This window comes from Linepithema humile, chromosome 5 (assembly GCF_040581485.1).
Source record: "Linepithema humile isolate Giens D197 chromosome 5, Lhum_UNIL_v1.0, whole genome shotgun sequence".
NCBI lineage: Eukaryota > Metazoa > Arthropoda > Insecta > Hymenoptera > Formicidae > Linepithema > Linepithema humile.
This window is the reverse complement of record NC_090132.1, coordinates 14,671,922-14,690,675: the sequence shown is the minus strand read 5'-3', so window position 1 is coordinate 14,690,675 and position 18,754 is coordinate 14,671,922. Positions and strand designations below refer to the sequence as shown.

At 38.2% G+C, this 18,754-nt stretch overlaps 1 protein-coding gene across 7 annotated transcripts in view; it reads right to left on the bottom strand.

Annotated features, from left to right (window-relative positions):
* The window catches only part of raskol (Ras GTPase-activating protein raskol), a 270,162-nt gene that overhangs the window by 159,698 nt on the left and 91,710 nt on the right, over positions 1-18,754 (bottom strand). For 6 of the 7 annotated variants that reach the window (XM_012360327.2, XM_067355451.1, XM_067355452.1 and 3 more), the window contains exon 2: positions 8,750-9,312. The exons of the other annotated variant lie outside the window; for it this stretch is intronic. In XM_012360327.2, coding sequence (XP_012215750.1) covers positions 8,750-8,981 — 232 coding nt within the window. In that variant the 5' untranslated portion in view covers positions 8,982-9,312. The remainder of the gene's footprint in view (positions 1-8,749; positions 9,313-18,754) is intronic. 7 annotated transcript variants of the gene reach the window in all.

The following is an 18,754-nucleotide window of genomic DNA, read 5'->3' as shown; positions in this document are numbered from 1 at the left end:
ATACTAATCTTTCAATCTTTCCGTCTCATTGCAAATCATATATCGTCACAAGATTAATACATATTGCGCTTTCCAAAGATTTTATATAATGTTACGTTACAAATTTATTACAATTCCCAAGATTACCTCATTGTCAGTGGTATAAAATTTATTTAAGATTTCATTAATTACAATACTATTTTCATTTATTTAAAAAAATTTATTTAGAAAAAAATCAAAATTTTTACAAATTTCTCATTTTGGAAAAGACAAAAGGCATTAGAAATCTTTAAATAAATATCATTTTTATTGTATTTTGCTCAAAGTTTGAATTAAATTCAATTTCTATAATTTAGCAAATTGAAGAAAAAGTAATACCTTATTACTGCATTCTTATGTGAAAAATACGGTGAATCGATAAATCGATAATTAAAAGATTTTTCCAAAGGAATAATGGTTCAATAAAACGGGGCAACGTTACTTTTCAATGAAAAGTACGACATGACTTTTATGAATGAATTGACTTCTGACTTTATTTCCTTCAGACCTTTCAAATGAATTATCGATTCATCAGCCTGTAAACTATGTCCATGCCAGAAGCGAGCCAAGCAGACAGATTTCATCTGTCGCCTCGTCGCCACAGAAGTCGCTTCCAATAGAAGTCTTCTGTGCCGTTCACAAAGGTGTCTATCGCTCTCAAAAGGCTACCATTTCTCCAATCATTCGCGTTCCTTTCTTCGAATCGTTTCTCCAGCCGATTCGATATCAAATCACTCATCCCTACAATTGTAGTCAAAAGAACGAGATAATCGAAGAATGAAGGGATAGGAAATTCCCGTTTATCAATCAACATATCGCATTATAATGAAAAAACAAAGCTGGAAAATTTTTTTACAGTTATATCATTAATAAATATAACAAACTATTCAAGTCATCATATTCAATTTATCATATTAAAGTGAGAATGTTGAAGAGAGTTTGTTTTAATTTATACTTGTTCGGATCAAGATTGTGAAAAAGCTTTCCGACATAAAACATAAAATTATATCACACATAAAGCTGCAGTAGTAGTTGATAATGTTTCGCGCATACAGTCGATATATAAATAATCCGTTTACTAAACAGTACGGTATTAATAATCTTTTTACGTATCAACAGAACTTTCCGTTGAAAGAACGTTTGAACTCTGCCTTTACCTTTTAATTATCTTTCTTAATTATCTTTCACAATATTAGCTCAACTTCTCTGAATTCTCCGAGCTTTCGTTAACTTCCATAACTTCCTTACTTCGCGTAAAAATGAAAGTACAGCCGGAATTGACTCGACATATAGTACTCCCTTACCATCTCCGATCCCTTATCAAGAAACTTAATTTCACGACTGCGCCGCGGCTCGGAATTCGCGGCATGCTAGACCGAAGTACTAACTCCGTTAGTAAACTTCGGATGACTTCGCCTCTCTCTCTTGCTGCGACCGTTTCGCATTTCGAGCCGACAAACCGACACAATTCCTTTAATTGTCAATTTCAATTGTTGCGAGTATGCGGAAATTCTTTTTCTATCGCCGCTGCGTGTGGCTTGTTGACAAATTGAATTGATAAAATCCAATTGGATCGGAAAGTCATTTATTAACTCTTGTGAAAAAAAATTAAATGTGGAGCGAACCGTTTTGCATGGTGTATCTGCATCGATAATCGTGAGCGAGCCAATTTGTGAGCGATAAGTGATCGTGACGAACGACGTTTCGATTGCACCGTGACAAACCGCGTTGACTGTGGCAAGCAAGGCGCGTATATCACGATCCACAAATTGATCGTGCGCGCACGGTGTCAATGAGAAATGGTGCCATTATCGTATAACATCTGGCAATCAGATAATTTAATCTCAACCGCAGTTTCTATCGCGGAAGAATAAAGTGATGACAAGTGAGCGAGGAAATTGTTTTTTGAAAAGAGCTTTCGAAACATAAAATTGTTAATATAATTTGTTTATAAAAAAAGCCTAACATTTCTTTGCATTATTTTCTCGCATATTGACGTATGTTCAGATTCATATACGCACGGAAACATATTTGTATTTTTATACGGAGATACAAAATTGTTCAAATGTCCATCTGCAATTATATAGATTGAAAATTTGAAAAAGTAACATAATATTTAACGGGAAGAGTAAATTAGTGCGCATTGACGAAGATTAAAACATGGTCCAATATTTATACGAATATACCATGACAATTATTTCCAGCAATTAACGTATCGATTAGAAACGAGAAAGGGCGTCGGACGGGATTTGCTATCATGTTGCTAGCAGCCAGTCAAAACATTTGGTGTAATCGGAACGTCGAATCCGAACAATTTCCTGGTTTTAATGAAACCGTCATTGGCAAGTGCGACGCGTTCATTTCGTATAATTAATTTCTGGCGTGACTTTGCATCACAAGCGTCTCCTCAACCATCCTATTTTACCTGAAATATGTTTCCGTACCTACATTTAGAGAATCAAATAAGAATCTCGACGAGCGACTATCTCAAGTTAATTTAATTCAATTTCATTTCACGAACTGTTTTGAAAACAAATTTTATTAAGCATGTGCTTGCTTTTGTAAATTTCAAGTTTTTAACATTACTTCTCTTAGCTGAATAGAAGCCACAAATTAATATTCTTTGAAACTACATCTTTATTAAGTATACAAGATATTGTTTTGCAATTAATTATTCATAAAAATTGCGTGACAATCGACGATTTTATATCATTAAGCCGCTCTTTAAAAATTTTCTCGCTGCGCTATGAGAGAGTGTTTGTTCAACTCGACAGTACATTTAAATAAATAAATAAAAAGACCGCGATCCGTACGACTGCGGCTGACACTTCCATTAAAAGGAAGAGAACTCGTTGCATCTGCAACGACGGAACACACGAACAGCTCTCTTAAGTTGGCAGGACCAAATCAGCAAAATCGAATGCGATCTAGTGGACTAGTACTTATTTTGTACTATTTTGTACCACCACAAATAATTTTGTACTTCCCCGTGTCATTTAAGAAAAAATTGTGGCGTTGCTAACTTAATATGAAGCTAGCAGAACCAAAAAAAAAATAAAACAAAGTAGATACAATTAGTGCTGAATTTTGTGCTAATTTGTAACCCAAAACAACCCATTTTAATCAACCTCAAGAACAAAGCCTTTCTTATCCAATCGCTTACGAATAAAATTATAGAATCGAATAAAATTTATTGCATTATTTATTACTCATCTTGTGCCTACTTTGTGCCACCAGAAATAATTTTGTTATTTAAAAAAAATCGTGGTCTTGCTAACTTAATATAAAGCTAACAGAACAAAAACAATTATGAAATAGAAAATAAAAGTGGATTCAATTAGTACTGAATTTGTATTAATTTGCATTATCTTTAAATGATACAAAATTATTTTTGATAAATCAAAATAGTACAAAATAAGTACTAAATCACTAGGTCGTATTCTGATTTGAACCTGCTGGCTTAAGAGAGCTTACGCAAACGATGAAACGGGCCTTGCTACACTGCGAGACCAATGAAACGTTAGGTCAATCACGTAATAGGATGCGACTCACTGCCATCTGATTTATTGAACTTGTGTGACCAAGTTTTATTTATAAGTTAGAGTCTTTTAGACAAGAGTAATTCAACTTTTATGTTGGATTTCTTTCACATTTAATTGTAATATTGTTTTTCTAGAAATTGCGTACAAATGTAATTTAGCTTGATTAAGAATTCTTTAAAAAAATTAATTTTTTTGCAATAGAATATTCAAGTATATGTTTAACATCGTCTTCAAAACTAGTAATTTAACTAAATTATATTTATATATGTCACGAGTTAATATTTGATATTTAATAGATATGACAAAAGTTCTATATCACAAAAGTAATATGCAGGAATCTGAAATATTTAGGTCACCGGATTAATTCAATGATATATTGTTAGATCCTAGCTATAACCCAGTATTCGATATCCCAGAAAGCATATTTCCAAAGAGTAAAACCGTATTGATCCATAAACTCTCCAATTAATGTCTATTTTTACGTAACTTAATTTCCATTTGAAATCGTTACAATAGCAAGAAGCGACTTTATTTATGATCTTTAGTAGACCGTAAATGAGGTCGATTCTGTGGAGGAAAGTCGAGGTTATCATTAAATATCGTAATCTCGTAACAAGTGATATACCATTTACTTTCCCTAAATGATGTACCGGAAACGTTTTTTAAAAATATTCTTTAAATATTAACTTTACATTTCCAACATACAAAAGTTTCTTGCAATATGTGAAATTTTATTACTGTTGGCAATACGGTAAAAGCGAGTTTATATCTTTTGCACGCTTCATCGATCAAGATACATCGATTGATTGCATCGCGATAAGCATCGATATTTTTAATTGTCCGCATGAGTAATTCCACTGATGATCTCCTCATCGGATAACGATCTGACTTATAACAAGACACGCTCTCCGGCGCGGATGTACACACAAATATCGACTCTCACAATAACTCAATACATGCGAACCTCGCGGAAACAGCCTACTCCAAGCTCGATTAATGGAATTGGTGCAGTCAATCGGACGCTGCGACATTTTCTCATTTATCCGAGCGGCCACGCAAAACGACCTTTTTCCTCAACTTTTCTCTCATTTTTCGAGCGCTGTATAATTGAATTATGATACGATGGAGCATAATTCCACACAAAAGATTACATAAAATAAAAGAATGCGTCAAAGAAAGACACCAAAAATTAGATAGCTTTTAAAATTCGAGAAATTCTGACCGTAGATATATTGCTTCTCAAAAGAATTAATTTTTTTATCGAAAGATTTATCTTAATACTCATTATATAAATATATTGAAATCATTAATCTAATTTCGCGAAATGTTAAATCTTCAAATTACTCGTCTAGATAATCATTCGTTCTTTCACATTTGCGATTTTCAGTTTTCCTGATATAAATACACCCGTAATGGATCTCTGTAAATAAAAAATGTTCATCTTTTATTCGTGTCATTCCATGAAACAATCATTGATCGTCCCTTGTCCCTAACAAAAGCTCCATAAATCCAGCTGCTGTCTCGAGAATATAAACCAGACGGAATCGAGAAACAAATCATGGAAGTGACCGATAGCGATTGCCTGGCATCAATACGTGACAGAGCGAGATCGCGAGAGCTCTTCCCACGTGAGAATCAGCCTCGAGTCAGCTTGCGAACGGTCCTCGCATCCTCGCCATCCTTGCCGCACGGCGCGTCGGCGATGTTGCGAAGAGGAGAAGAGGCTCCCGATGCAACGTGTGTTTACGCCGACGAGCGTCGGTGTGGCGGGCTCTCTCGCAGCCGGCGAGTGTAAGTGGGTAATGGAACGAGAAGAAAGCAGGACGGAAGACAGCCCGCGGTGGAAACCACCGCGCCGTGCTGCGACTCATTTACCTACATCGATTTATTGCGACGAGGAGGAAGATTATATCTGCGAGCGGGATCTCTCTACCGACATTATATCCGCGCGCGGTGGATCACGATTTAATTGGTCTCCGCCGCGAATCGATCTCGTAACAGTTTCCTTGCCCTGCCGCTCGCTTGCTCGCCCACCCGCCCGCCGCTCGCTCGCCCACGGCTGAGAAGAAGGGCTCGTTCGCCCTCTTCTCCGTCTGCATTGCCGACTATACCACGCCACGCCGCCCAGAGCGACGACTTTCTGTTTAGTGCAACGAACACGCACGTCAGACTTCGCTCTCGGGAAAAGATAGCGCATCGTTAGATTAATAATCAGCAATTTGCGCACGCCGGAAAGAATGGCGGCGTCGTTCGTAAGTTGTGGATCATCTGTAAAGTGTGATGGATTGGATAGCGCGAGAAAATATGCTACGTACTGCTACGTCATGAATAAAGATGAAATTCCTCTTTGTGTTTTCTGAATAGCAAATTTTCAGCAACTGTTTCTTTTTTTTTTTTTTTTTTTTAAACGAACAATATTTTAGTGGTCCAAAATTGAACACTGATAACACTTCGGGACAGGAAAATCTCGAAAATATATAAATCGAAGTACAAAGAGATATCTATTCGGCGCGTAAACTACACACATGCGCGTGCTCATTTTCATCTCAAACTTCGAACTATGAGTTTCACGAACTATACGGGTTAACATTTAGCACCCATTTACGTTGACACGCGACAGGCGCGTTCGCCCGACGTACCAGTTAATAATGCTATGCACCCAATTATCTTTATGACATGACGTCAAGGTGCGTGTCATCCGGATGCCACGGTAAAATTCCCAACCGGGCAAAATCCCCAGAAAATCTTGACGGGCGGTTTCATCCGGCGGTCGGCAGCCGTCTAATTCGAGTGAAAAGCATTCGCGGCGAATGAAATGCGTTATACATCTGACTGAACGTACACGTAAATATCCCACACGAGAAAATCGAAATAACGCACACGCTGCAGCTGAAGAATTATAAATATGTCAACGTTATTATATCACCGTTATCAAATTCAATCTCGCGGCAAACGTGTACGAATAAAGAGAGTCTAATAGATAATGAAATTATGTGTCATGAATTAATTAACTATTATCAGCTATTATTAACAATAATTGTTCCAAAAATCACATTTAAATGAATAACAAATTTTGTAACAGCAGTTTAAAAAAATGATTATTTCAAATGCAATTCAATATTCAAAAATTTTAAAATGTTTAGAATAATTTTGCTATAAATGCGTATACAAATAGAAATATTACGAGCCATTGCAGGTAAGAGATGTCGACTGACAAGACGCACTAGAGCATCGTGACAGCACGCCTGTCTTGCCGCACAGATGAGTTAATAATATTATCTTAATAATGCTGTGCACCCACGACGTGCGATTATCTTACCCGATTAAATTACCCAATTATTTCTACGACGTGATATCGGGATGTGTATCCGGCGCGCGTCAAGGTAAATTCCTTACCGAGAAGATCCGGAGAAAATCTTGATGGGCATTTTATTCTGCCGTTTTCACCCACGCGAATTTAGTGAAGACAGTTACGTGCGCGTTCACGCTAAAATGCAGACAATAGCGAGTAGGAGTGAGATAAAATTCATTTCACCTTAAATAAAAATGTGGTTTTTAATATTGCAATCTGCCATTACTTTGCAGAAGTTGTATTTTATAATTGTTTTGTAATAATGATATTTTATAGTCACAATTTTTGCCTATCTCGCGTTTAGTCGACCATCATAAAAGCGTGACGAGGTACAACTGTCTTTCCGCGTGAACGAATTAATAACATTGGCTTAATAATCCTGTATAATACATGCGCGACTCATCGGCCTCTCTACCTCGATTAAATTACCCAATTACTCTCTCAACGTGGTAAAATGCATACCCGACGTCAAGGCAAAGTCGCCTACTGAGAGAATCCGTAGAAAAGCTGAACGGCTGTTTCATTTCGCACCCACGCGTGTGCAATTGCGTGATTAAGGCGAATTTATACGGTTCACTCCCTGGATAATGCGCATCGGATAAACGAGTTCTTACTTAAACGCCATCGTCAGAAATCAGAAGTGGATTGCCCAACGAAACCCTGAGTAGTGTGTGTCATAGATTTTTATAATTTTACAAAAAAATTAATACCTTAAGTAATTACTTTACACATACGCGAAAATATATGAAATATTTATTTCATCAATTAATTTTTAAATATTTATTTAATTTTTATTTTCAACAATAATATAGAAAATGTGTCGATTTTTATTATTTAATTTGTCTATAAACTATTAGTAAAAGAAATATTAGATAGATAGACGAAAAATATTTCTAACACATAATATTTTGTAAACAAAAATAAAATAAAGTATCTCAAACTAGAAAACAAAATCCTAAAAATTTTCAAACATAAATTTGTACCATTTATTCTTTCTCACATATCAGATCGCGGAAAGTAAACGGTATAAGTTCGTTTTAATATTTGACTGCGAAGGTAACTCGTGACGGTAAATCACGGAGGAGGCTATCCCTTTCGACGCGTGCGCCGTGCAAACCGCATTGTATGTTAATAGCAATTATTCGAAGGATAGCAATTGGCAATAGGCCAGGAATAATGGCACAAGTGCAACGCTCTTCCTTTGCTAGCAAGGCAAGTCGTCCCACTCACAGTGGCGCCAGGATATCGCTTTAATACCTTATTCAGGTCCCGACAGAGAAAAAGGGAGAGCGGACACGTGTTAAGTATACGTTTAAATAAATGGCTGCCTCGTTGTTCCGCACACGATATTCGAGCCCACGGCGAGACGCCGTGGCAACGACGTAAATCCTAAAAGATCACGCGCATTTGTTACTTCAAGACGAATATAATGATGCGCATCGTTTCTATCTCCTTCATTTTTAGCCCGGATTTCTGAATCGCGCCACAAGTTACCGATCTGAATCCGAAAAAAGACTCGACATTCGTCGAAAGAACGTTCACGGACAAGATCTAAAGATATAATGCACGTGTAAAAATGTTTTTATCATAAAAGCTATTTTTTTAGTAAAATATATATAACACTTAAAAAATACAACGTATTAATAATGATATAATAAAGAATAAACTGTGGTAATTTTTAATTACGAGCAAACAGAGAATCGCCTCTTTGCTAAAAAAATATTTCTCTGAAAGCATTTTACGCATGAGAAGCCCGTAATCGCTCCAGAGACTTGTCTGTCGGAAGATTTCTGTAGGAAAGCGAAAAAAGGATGCATATCGTGCAGACACAGCTTACCACAGTAATGGACCAAGATGTGAAGAGTTCCAGCGTGGATGCGGCTGTCGCACCAGGAAGCGGCGTCAACCTGCGGCTCGAAGAGAGAGAGGTCGAGGCCTTCCATGTCGCTCTCGCCGCAGGAATCGCTCAGGGGCTCGAAATTGCTCCCGTTAGCCCCCTCGTTCTCATTCGTCAGTTCCTCGGATAAATTCTCGCCGCCACCTCCACGGCATCGGGACGTCAATGCCATTTTCGGTCGAATGGCTCTCTCGCGCGAAAAGTCCGCCTCTCCGCGTGTGACGTTCGCTTAATAAGCCCCGCGATGCATGCACTCGGTGAAGTGTCGAACTTTTCTCACAGAAATATATCTCTCTCGTGCGGCATCAATTCTTCCACAGATTCTTCGCTTCTCCGTCGTGAAACTCGTGTCTTCACATATCTCCTCGCGCTGCGAGTCTCATCTTTTCATTTCACGGTAACTCGCGCTCGCTCGTCTGGGGAGAATCGTTTGGATCTTTTGCGTGTTGCAAATGATATTTCTTCGCTGTTATGCGACGTAAGATATAAAATGTCCCGCGTTCCTTGCAAAAAATAATAATGATTCCTTCATCAAGGTTAAATTCAATTTTCCTCTTTTATAAAAATTTGTAAAAAAAAGATTATTCCAAAAATAATTGGAAGCTAAAGGTTTCTCGTATAAATTTCAAATTTAACTTTAAGTTTGCTAAGAATTTGTCTTAAAAATTTGAACACAGTCAACGTGGGACATTCTGTACATAAGAAATTTTTTCAGAATAAAAATGCTTGAAGCTTTAATAAAAAAATTAAAGCTCTTGACACCGCGTTCATCCTTTCATTGTGGTACGTCCACGTTTCTTAACAAGAATTAACTAAACTTCTTTCAAAGTACGAAGGGATATTTTACACATTTGCGCAATGTGAGATTATGTACGCGGCAATTTTTTTCTCGACAGAGTGTAAGTATCAGCGCGGGTTTTAATCAGACGTTCGCTTCTAATGGCTTTCATAAATTAGCCCTACACCAGGCTAATAACCGTCATAATAACTCCCACCGACGCGCACTGCCGATTTTTGCCATAAGTCACGCGTACTACCATTCTAATTAGGCTCCGGCTTCTAATTACTTGCCGACTGGAAGCAAGAAGATGGAACAGAAATCAAGTTAGATTGATCGATTCGGAAGTGTGTTTCTAAATTGTCGACATGGCACATCATTTAGCGCGATGCTCGTCATAATGATTGAACAAATGCGAACTTGATGATCAATCTATATACAGCATATCATTATCTTTTATATTTCCTAGAGTAAAATATAGAGTAAATTAAAATAAAAGATTACATCCAGAAGCGATCACAAATATATGATTTCTCAAAAATGCATATTAACAAAATAAAAAAAGAATTGTATATTCTATAATGAAATTAATAATTTCACAGTCCTAAGTACAAGACATTTCTAATAAATTATGTGTGATTATATATTCCGCCCCAGGACTGCTATTTAATTAAGCGAGCGCGTAATTAATTACATGTTGTCTGTCCACCCTTTCTACGACACGTCAGGAAAGGATTGCGAGTTAACCGTGAACATATCTATAGAAAAACTGCTAAAAATAACAGTTCACTTACATTAATTGATAAATAATCCTATCACCACAATATAAAATCAATATCAAAAAGTCTATCTAGAATTTTTCGCCAAAAAATTTGCGATAGAATCTGTCACAATAATCAGATGTGAAAAAATCTTTACTTGACAAAAAGTATCAAATGTTACTTCAATCTTAAAAATGAGAACGATACTGATAATCTGTTTAATATCAAGTAACGGAAACTATATAAGTGAAAGAAAGATGCTCTATTATATGATAACTGTGCCAGTATACGCAGCGTAGAATTAAGACGCGCGCGTATGAATTAATTAAAGATGACAGACAGGTGCGACAACTTCGAGCTTGTAATCTTCGATCTACTTGTATGAATTCATTGAGCATGACAAAGTCGTTCGTAAGGAGCCTACCGTGTCAAATGCGCATGAGGTGACACGCGCGAGAAGGAAAGCGGAGATTGTCACGCATTCTCTCGGCGCTGTTTGCTTTCTCATGGGCAAACGGCCAGCCCAACCTGTTGTTACGATTTTCTCAAGTTCAAGATCAGGATGAAGGAACTCACTTTCTTATTGTCGGCCACTGATATGTGAAACAAGTGATCGGAATACCGCTATTCGCGCGCTTAATCTTTTGCTTTATTTCATTTTCTTTTTCTCTCTTATTTTATTTAAAAATTATATATATTTATACTTAAAGGTATTAAATATATTTTCTTTTTTTTTCCAAATTGATACAATGTATGTAATTCTTTTCATACGTGTAACCTTCCTTTTTAGCAATACACTAATTGCAAACATGTAAAGATTGATTTGAGTTATTTTTGAAACGGAAACAGTAGAAACAGGTTGCGAGTGAAAGGATTCAACGGAAATGAGACATTAATTATCTCTCGCACGAGCCAAATGCACACAAATTACGCCGCTCTGTTAATAAATTATTTATACATATTTATGACAAGACTTCTCAAGGAATTCGCAGATAATGTTAACACATGACAATAGTATAAAAAAACCCACATATCAAGCGGTCGAATACCAACGTACGCACATATATTCGAGCAACATCTAATACACAATTGTCAGTCAAGAAGGAAGGATGCTCAGTCCGTAAATCGTTCTCCCGCCATGTCGATGACCTGTTTTCAAGGAGTGCTCACGACACCAGAAGCATAGCATAGCAGAATATTTCGTGAGTCATTAAATTATGATGTAATGTGGAACTTCAGAGAGTGAAGAGAAAATTATAGCTTTTGAAACACTTTGAGCACGGCACTCATCTAAATGATTTTTCTCCCAGAAATATCGTTTTTTTTTTATTTATTTAGAGATTGGTTCTAGTGTGGAAAATTTTAAATTTCTCAGCGACACAAAATATTATGTTATACTTTCGGCATTCGCAATATCTTCCTGCATCGTTAGAAAATATCAATTTATTATTCTCGAGAAATTTGCAACAGTATTTCTATTCTAAATCGGTCAATAAAAAGAAAGCTATCTTTGTTAGATTAAAACTAGTTTATATTTAGAAATCGTCATTAAATGAAAAGAGAATCACAAAATAGATCGTCGAAGAGATTTCCAATCCGAAGACTGACGATATTTGTAACGGATGTAACGGGTTCCACATATAAATTCGAGTACCGTATCCTGCAATTAAACTCAAGCATGTTCATCGGTTAGCAATTAAGTTATTTGTCTCGCGACAGTTATAAAGATCATGAAGATAGAGAGTGAGTACAAAAGACAGAGACGTCTTGTTGTTCGCTATTTCTCAATCGAATTTGGACAATGGAATTCGCGAATCAGCCTCGAGCACTTTTCGATCGCGGTCGACTATCGGCCCCCCATAATTTGTGGGAACAACCGACGCGTTTCCACAGACGTGCGTGCGCCGATCGCGCCCAAATTAATCGCGTGTGTGCGTGCGTGTGGCGAAGATCAAGATCACGCTTCGTTCTGCGGCGATCTCATCGAAGATCACGGCGCGTGAACTGGTTTCGCGCGCGAGAATATACCGAGTGAGCGCGCGCACGCACAAAGTAGAAAGATAGTAGGAAGGAGAGAGAAAGACGGAGGAAAGGCGAGCGAGCGAGAGAGAAAGGAAAAGAAGAGGAAAAGGAAAGCGACCGGCCGAGAGGTCGTTCGCATCCAGAGTTCGAAGTTGGCGGGCGAACGTGTAATCGCGTTTCGTGACTACGGCGTAGAATTCGTTGCCCTCTGTCCTTCCCTCCTTCTCATCCTGTAGCGCGCGCGCGCGCGGGCGAAGAAAACGGTAAAGCGTACGGCAGGAAGAAAAATTACTGGATTGCACGGGATTTTTCTCGCGAGGGCATAGTCGACAAAAAAATGGAAATTATGAATAACGATTCTCCACGGTGGAGAGATCCTTAATTTAACGCAATTAAATACGAAGAAATAAAGCCGTAAATTTTTGCTCATATTAAAATATTCACGTTTCATCGTCGACTATACGCACATGCAGACAACAAAGTGGACGTTACAGCGTGAAAAAAGTGTCCCGTACATGAGAACGCTAAACGTCTTCGAGCCTCATCAGAATTGTCTTCGGCTTTCAAGGCTTCAATTACGAGCGATTCTCCGGCAAATTGTCGCGACCGATATACACCACGGTCAGCAATTACGGAAAATAACGTCTAAGGTTTTCACCACCGTCGTAATTACTCCGATTAATCCACCCTGACCGAGCGATCTTGCACGGTAGTCTCACACAAGTCTACCATCCCGGCAATTGACAATTGCGAAGTCACGATGAAAGCCTGTCTAAATGTTCGAGGTTCGTCTGTGTGCGGCAATCATCGTTCGACATTCGCATTAAATATCTCTTTAAAACGTCGAACAGAGATCATTATCGTATCGCTTTGATCGTTATGTAACGTGCGAATGACCGACCCGAGATCAAATATAGCTCCCTATAATTTTAACTGTAATATATCTTCAAAGTATCGTGTTACAGAGGATGTTGCTTAGAAAATGGCGAAATCGATTGATGATACAGCGAATAAAGTGATAATTTGCTGCAAATTTCTATTAATTTATACACTTAAATAAAAAATATTTTAATTATTTAATTTTTGCATCTCTTTTCGAACATAATTATAATATTTCCATTGCAGTTATTCAAACATTTTTCACACTTTTCTAACTTTTTCCGCTACTTTTTCTTCCGGTTTTACCTTTTTCACAACTTTCTAGAAACCTTCCTAACTTAAAAAAGACCAACAGACACATAAATATTCGATATCTTACACAAGGGCACCACCGGTCACAGGTGCATCGGCGCTGCATTGCGGCCGAATCGACGTGGGTAGAACCGAAAACGTCGTAAAAAAGAAAGGCCTGCTCGTAAAGGAACGATAGAGCAAGGATGTCGCTAGGACATATCCGCCGCCATTGATGCGTCCTCCGGACTTGGGATGCGAAAGGCAGGTGAACTCTGACATTTCGCAGAGGCCACGAAAAGGAGAAGGCGGCCACAAGGGTCCGCCGAGGCACGAGGCACGACCTTAAAGCCGTCGAGCGAGAGCGTCTCTGGAGGAGATCCGCGTGGAAGTTCCGGTTACCATGAGAACCTTATAGCCGTGCCTACTCATGGCGAAAGCCAAAGAGGAGAGAGTCGAGATGGAAGAGAAGGAGATAGGCGGCCAGAAGAGTAGAAGCGAAGTGCCTACTTACGACAACCGCGATCCCCTCGTAAACATCGGATGGCGGGACGGCTCCTGGGAATCCGCGTGGCGGCGAGAACAAGGATACCAGGTGCAGCGGTACCGATAACGACCGGCTGCGGGAGGCAGCGCGTAACGCCATCACAGACCAAAGAGGATCTCGAGTATTCTCGCCATTTTTCCTCGCCGCCGCGGATCAAGTCCGGCGTAATTGCTTTAAACTTTATGGATAATTGAGCGAACGGACACGCGTTATTAATTACGGACGCGCGCGACCGTGGCGTTACCGTGCTCGCTAATGACGCTCGCGGCAATCGTCGACGATTGCGGATAAAATTCAATCCTTGAAGAGTGATAGGGGAACGTCGATTGATGAGCCACGATTATCTTCAGATTGCGTAATCTTCAAAATGAATGTTTTACGTTGTTTGGAAGAAAATCGAAATGTTTAAGATGATTAAATCACACAGTTATGCAGCAGAATAGATGCATGCATGAATAAATCAGCATGCAAAATTATGATTATTTTTCTAATTATGTAGATTAATATGATTCTTACTATTTTTACTATTAATTCTCTATTACAATATATTTCTATAATTTACTTTAGTCTCTGATTCCTAATTAATCAACCCTACAACGTCTTGCAACGCGTTACATATGGAATCACGAATTTGCATTGTGTGAAATTTCGTTAGTTAAACATCCACGACTAGGAAAAGTGAAGTGTCTTAGGCACATAATATGTTTAGTTCGCGACGGCGAAAGAGAATTACTCATGCATGCCGTAGCATAGATAATGCTAATTTAAATTCGCAAGAGCGGTTACTACAAAATGCGTTACGTTTGAATGTAAGTCGGTTATGCGGTCTGTGCTCCGGGGAGAATGCAAGTAACAGCGCTGATGCTACGTTGTACATAACGAGAAGAGACAGAAGCCAAGGCGCAAGAAGAAAGGAGAGGGAAACGAGCAAGGAAGATCGAATCAGCTGAGAGAAAAGCTGCCTTCTAGAGAGCTCAACAAAGTGCTTTCTTAAATCAAGGATACGAGGAAGATTTGCCAGAGAAGCGGCGCAGTTTGTTGCTCGGACATCGTTCTAATGACTGCTCGAAATAGAAAAATTGATGAAAATCGATAAGACTCGTGGTCGACACAAGATTGTTCATTTCCTCAAAGTAATTAAAGATAAACGATTTATTGTATATAGTAAAAATATAAGTATGTGAATTGTAAATAAAATAACTCCAATCGATCGTAGCCATTGCTAAAATATTCTAAGGATAACAAAAATCTTTAAGCAAATGACAGAAAATATAACGTCGCGCAATAATATTCAAACTGGTATTTAAACGAGTACGCGGCAAAGAACAGTTAGATGCTGCGCGGCTGATTAGCAAGTACCGACTTGCTGCTTGCGGCTTACGCACTTCGAATGTCGGGCAATCGATTCTCGATCTTCAGCGACGAACGAGGAAGCTGTTTCGAAGCGCAAAGAGAGTAATCAGAAACAAAATTCGAATCTTGTCACGGGAATTTTAAGATGAACATGTTCGTCAGAGAAACATCCGATCTCGAGATACGGGTTTATCGAAACGGGAACATCGGATTGATCAAAAGCGACGACTAGTAGCAGCAGCAGCGCCGAGCCACCAACCGAGTAATTTGTCCTCTGACGGTCGCCAAGCACGCTGGTGATTCGCGCTACGCGACACGGCGCAAACTTATCTCCCAACTTCTGCAAGGCGAACGACGACGACCTGGCCACCATTCACGCGATCACGGTGGACTTGAACGGGAATTCAGTAGTTCCGACTAAAGATCAAACGGAAGCGCAGAGGTAACATTATACAGTCGGAGGTGGAAGTTTGCAGAGACCCCGGCGTTCTCCTTGCGGAGCACGAGCCATTCCGTTCGTTGATTCTCGCGCTCGATCGAGCGAAGGGTAAGAAACGGAGTCGAACCGCTCTCTCGGAATTCGCGACACATTTCAAACGTAGTTCAGAATTTTGTAGAATATATTTTTTAATGCGCGATGTCTTTTGCTACGTACGTTTACGCGTGCGTAATAAACTCAGGATATTTTGTGTCTCTATCCTGGAATAGGTACAGTTTCACGTAGAATTTTAAATAAAAAAGAAACCTACAGAAAAAATAACAGTAAAAAAGTAATATAACACAACTGAACACCGTCTCTCGAAAGAGTTAAAAGAACGATAAGCGAGGAGTACTGAATTAATGTACTTTCATATATTTTGTCCTGTTTGCAGACAAGAGTGTTAAATTGCTTTATTCTCTCTTTATCTTTTTTTTTACGTAGATTGTGTACACTTTGTACAAAATAGTCACGAAATTGTTTCCAATGACTGATGCAATACCAAAGTATATCGAATAAAACCTTAACAATCGCTGAGGCACGGAGCTGCAAGTTTTCTTGCAACATCGATCTTAAAATCCGACTGGTACCTTAGAGGTTCAAGGGCTTATTACGATCTGTCTTACCTTGAGAACCCACGGCGGGCAATTGAACTTTTTTTCACGGCCGTAAAGTCACTGTTTCGTTTCTTCGCGATGACGATCTTCCCGGATATTCCGAACGCAATAACGTAGAATTACTTTTTCTTTCCGCGGTCGAATTTCGCTGTCTCCGCGATGCGATATTGGAAAAGAATCGATAACAAGAAATTCCAATTTATTTTATTATTAAAAAAAAGTACTATATAAATATGAAAAATTAAAAAGACAATATGTTTAAAATGCTTTCGAAAAAAATGTGGCGAATAATAAATTTAGAAAAGATTGAATGTAGCTCTACAATTTTATTAAAATTACTGTAAATTCAGCGTTCCATGTTGTGGAATAAAATATGTTAATTTATGCGGAATAAATAACAAAACTGGACATCTAATGCACAAATTCTGAAACTTAATAACAGCTTGTTCGTATGAAAACGGGCACACGATATCGCGTGATGTAGTTTTGACGAAGCTGTGAAACCCCAATTAAGTCAATGTCTGTGTAACAGTAAAAGTCCTGCTAGACGACGATAAAACTCACTGGACTTACAAGGACAGAGAGAGTTTACCCATTTGTCGCCGCAAAACGCCTTGAAAAGCGTATCTAAACCAAACAGCCGTATAATTCTCATTTAAGCCTAATGATGTCGCTTAGGAGAATGATGCAAAATAACCTGAATTTCTAATTTCAGTTATTTGTAAATTAAAATTTGGCATATGATTTATTCAGGACAATTCAATGATGAATATGTATATATCTTTATCATAAAATGGCTTTAGTCAAAGAAAGAAACTTAATTTTCATCGCAAATAGCACTTGATAGCATTACTGCACAAAACATACGCGACGAAAAAAGTGGTCGTCAACGTAAAAGATTAAAAATTGCGAGCCGTCTAGAAGGGTTGCCTGTGGAATAATGAAAGGCGATTTAGCAACATAATACCGCGAGGTACCGCGCGGCAGAGTAACACAATTAACTGCGTGGAGTTGGCGAGTACTCGCAAAAATCACATTCGTGCAGCAAAAGTTTTAGCGCTCGCAATTTCCTTTTCCGAAGATATTAGCGTCGGACTTGGGTAAAATGTTCGCCACCATAGCGAAAATTTCAAATCTAGAAACGGTCGGCAAACACGCATACATATGAGACAAAGCGGCAAAGATCCAAGTCTGCTGGTCAGTCAACTATCTAATTATACAAAATCTTTATGCAAAAGATGTTTACCGCGCAAATGGATTTTGTTCTGTGATCCGTTCATTTTTGTCCGAGTTTGTGTACGCAGAGGCACGTTTTGTAGTCTGCAAACAAAATTGTGTCCAAATTGGCATATAGTGTCGTTCTTTTGCGATAAAAAGAAAATACCTTTATTCAAGCCGTGCAAGCTCTGTTAGAAAGGGTAATGAAACAAAACTACTATTTTCGTGAAACGCGCGATTGTAGCAATTATGGTACAGCGAGATATCAACGCTCTAATTGCGTGTGTTATTGCATTCCGTTTGTATAATGTAAAATCATAGAGTTATAATTATTATAGCAATTAGCAAATCCTGCTAATTGAGATCAATACAGATATAATTATATAAATGCCGTCAAACTGTTTAACGTTAAAATATTATTAAATATCGTTTGCAAATTCTGAAATAATTGCAAAATCTAATTTAATTAAATTAAAATAACAAAATTTAAGAATTGAGTAAAAGAGCGGGAAAAAATAGATCTTTGAAATAAATAACAATTAGTGGCAATTTGATTAATTTAATCCGCTTTCTCTACATAAACAGAACTATAATTAAATAAGAAGCTGCGAATCGCCAAGTCGAGATTAGTTGGCTTAAACTGCTACTGCCACATGGACCAAGAGTTTAGAATTCATTACTGGCTCCGGAAACGCGTAAAGACAGAGTTGCAGCGTTCGCTACTAACAGTTAATTCCAAGATAACACAGCTTGTTGTCCTCTTCCACATTATCTTTGTATCTATCGTAAGAAGAGAGAGAGAAAGAAAATTTAGTTAAGAGCAAACGACCAGACAGCACACCATTTCCCGACTATTAACCGCCTTATATGTGTAATTCGACCTCGCGTTTCTGCCAACTGTTATTTATCCGATATCTTCAGATTTCTAACCGATATCAAAGAGTTGAATGAATATAATAAGTCAAGGAGTGATAATGACACTCTCCATCATACTTGTGTTC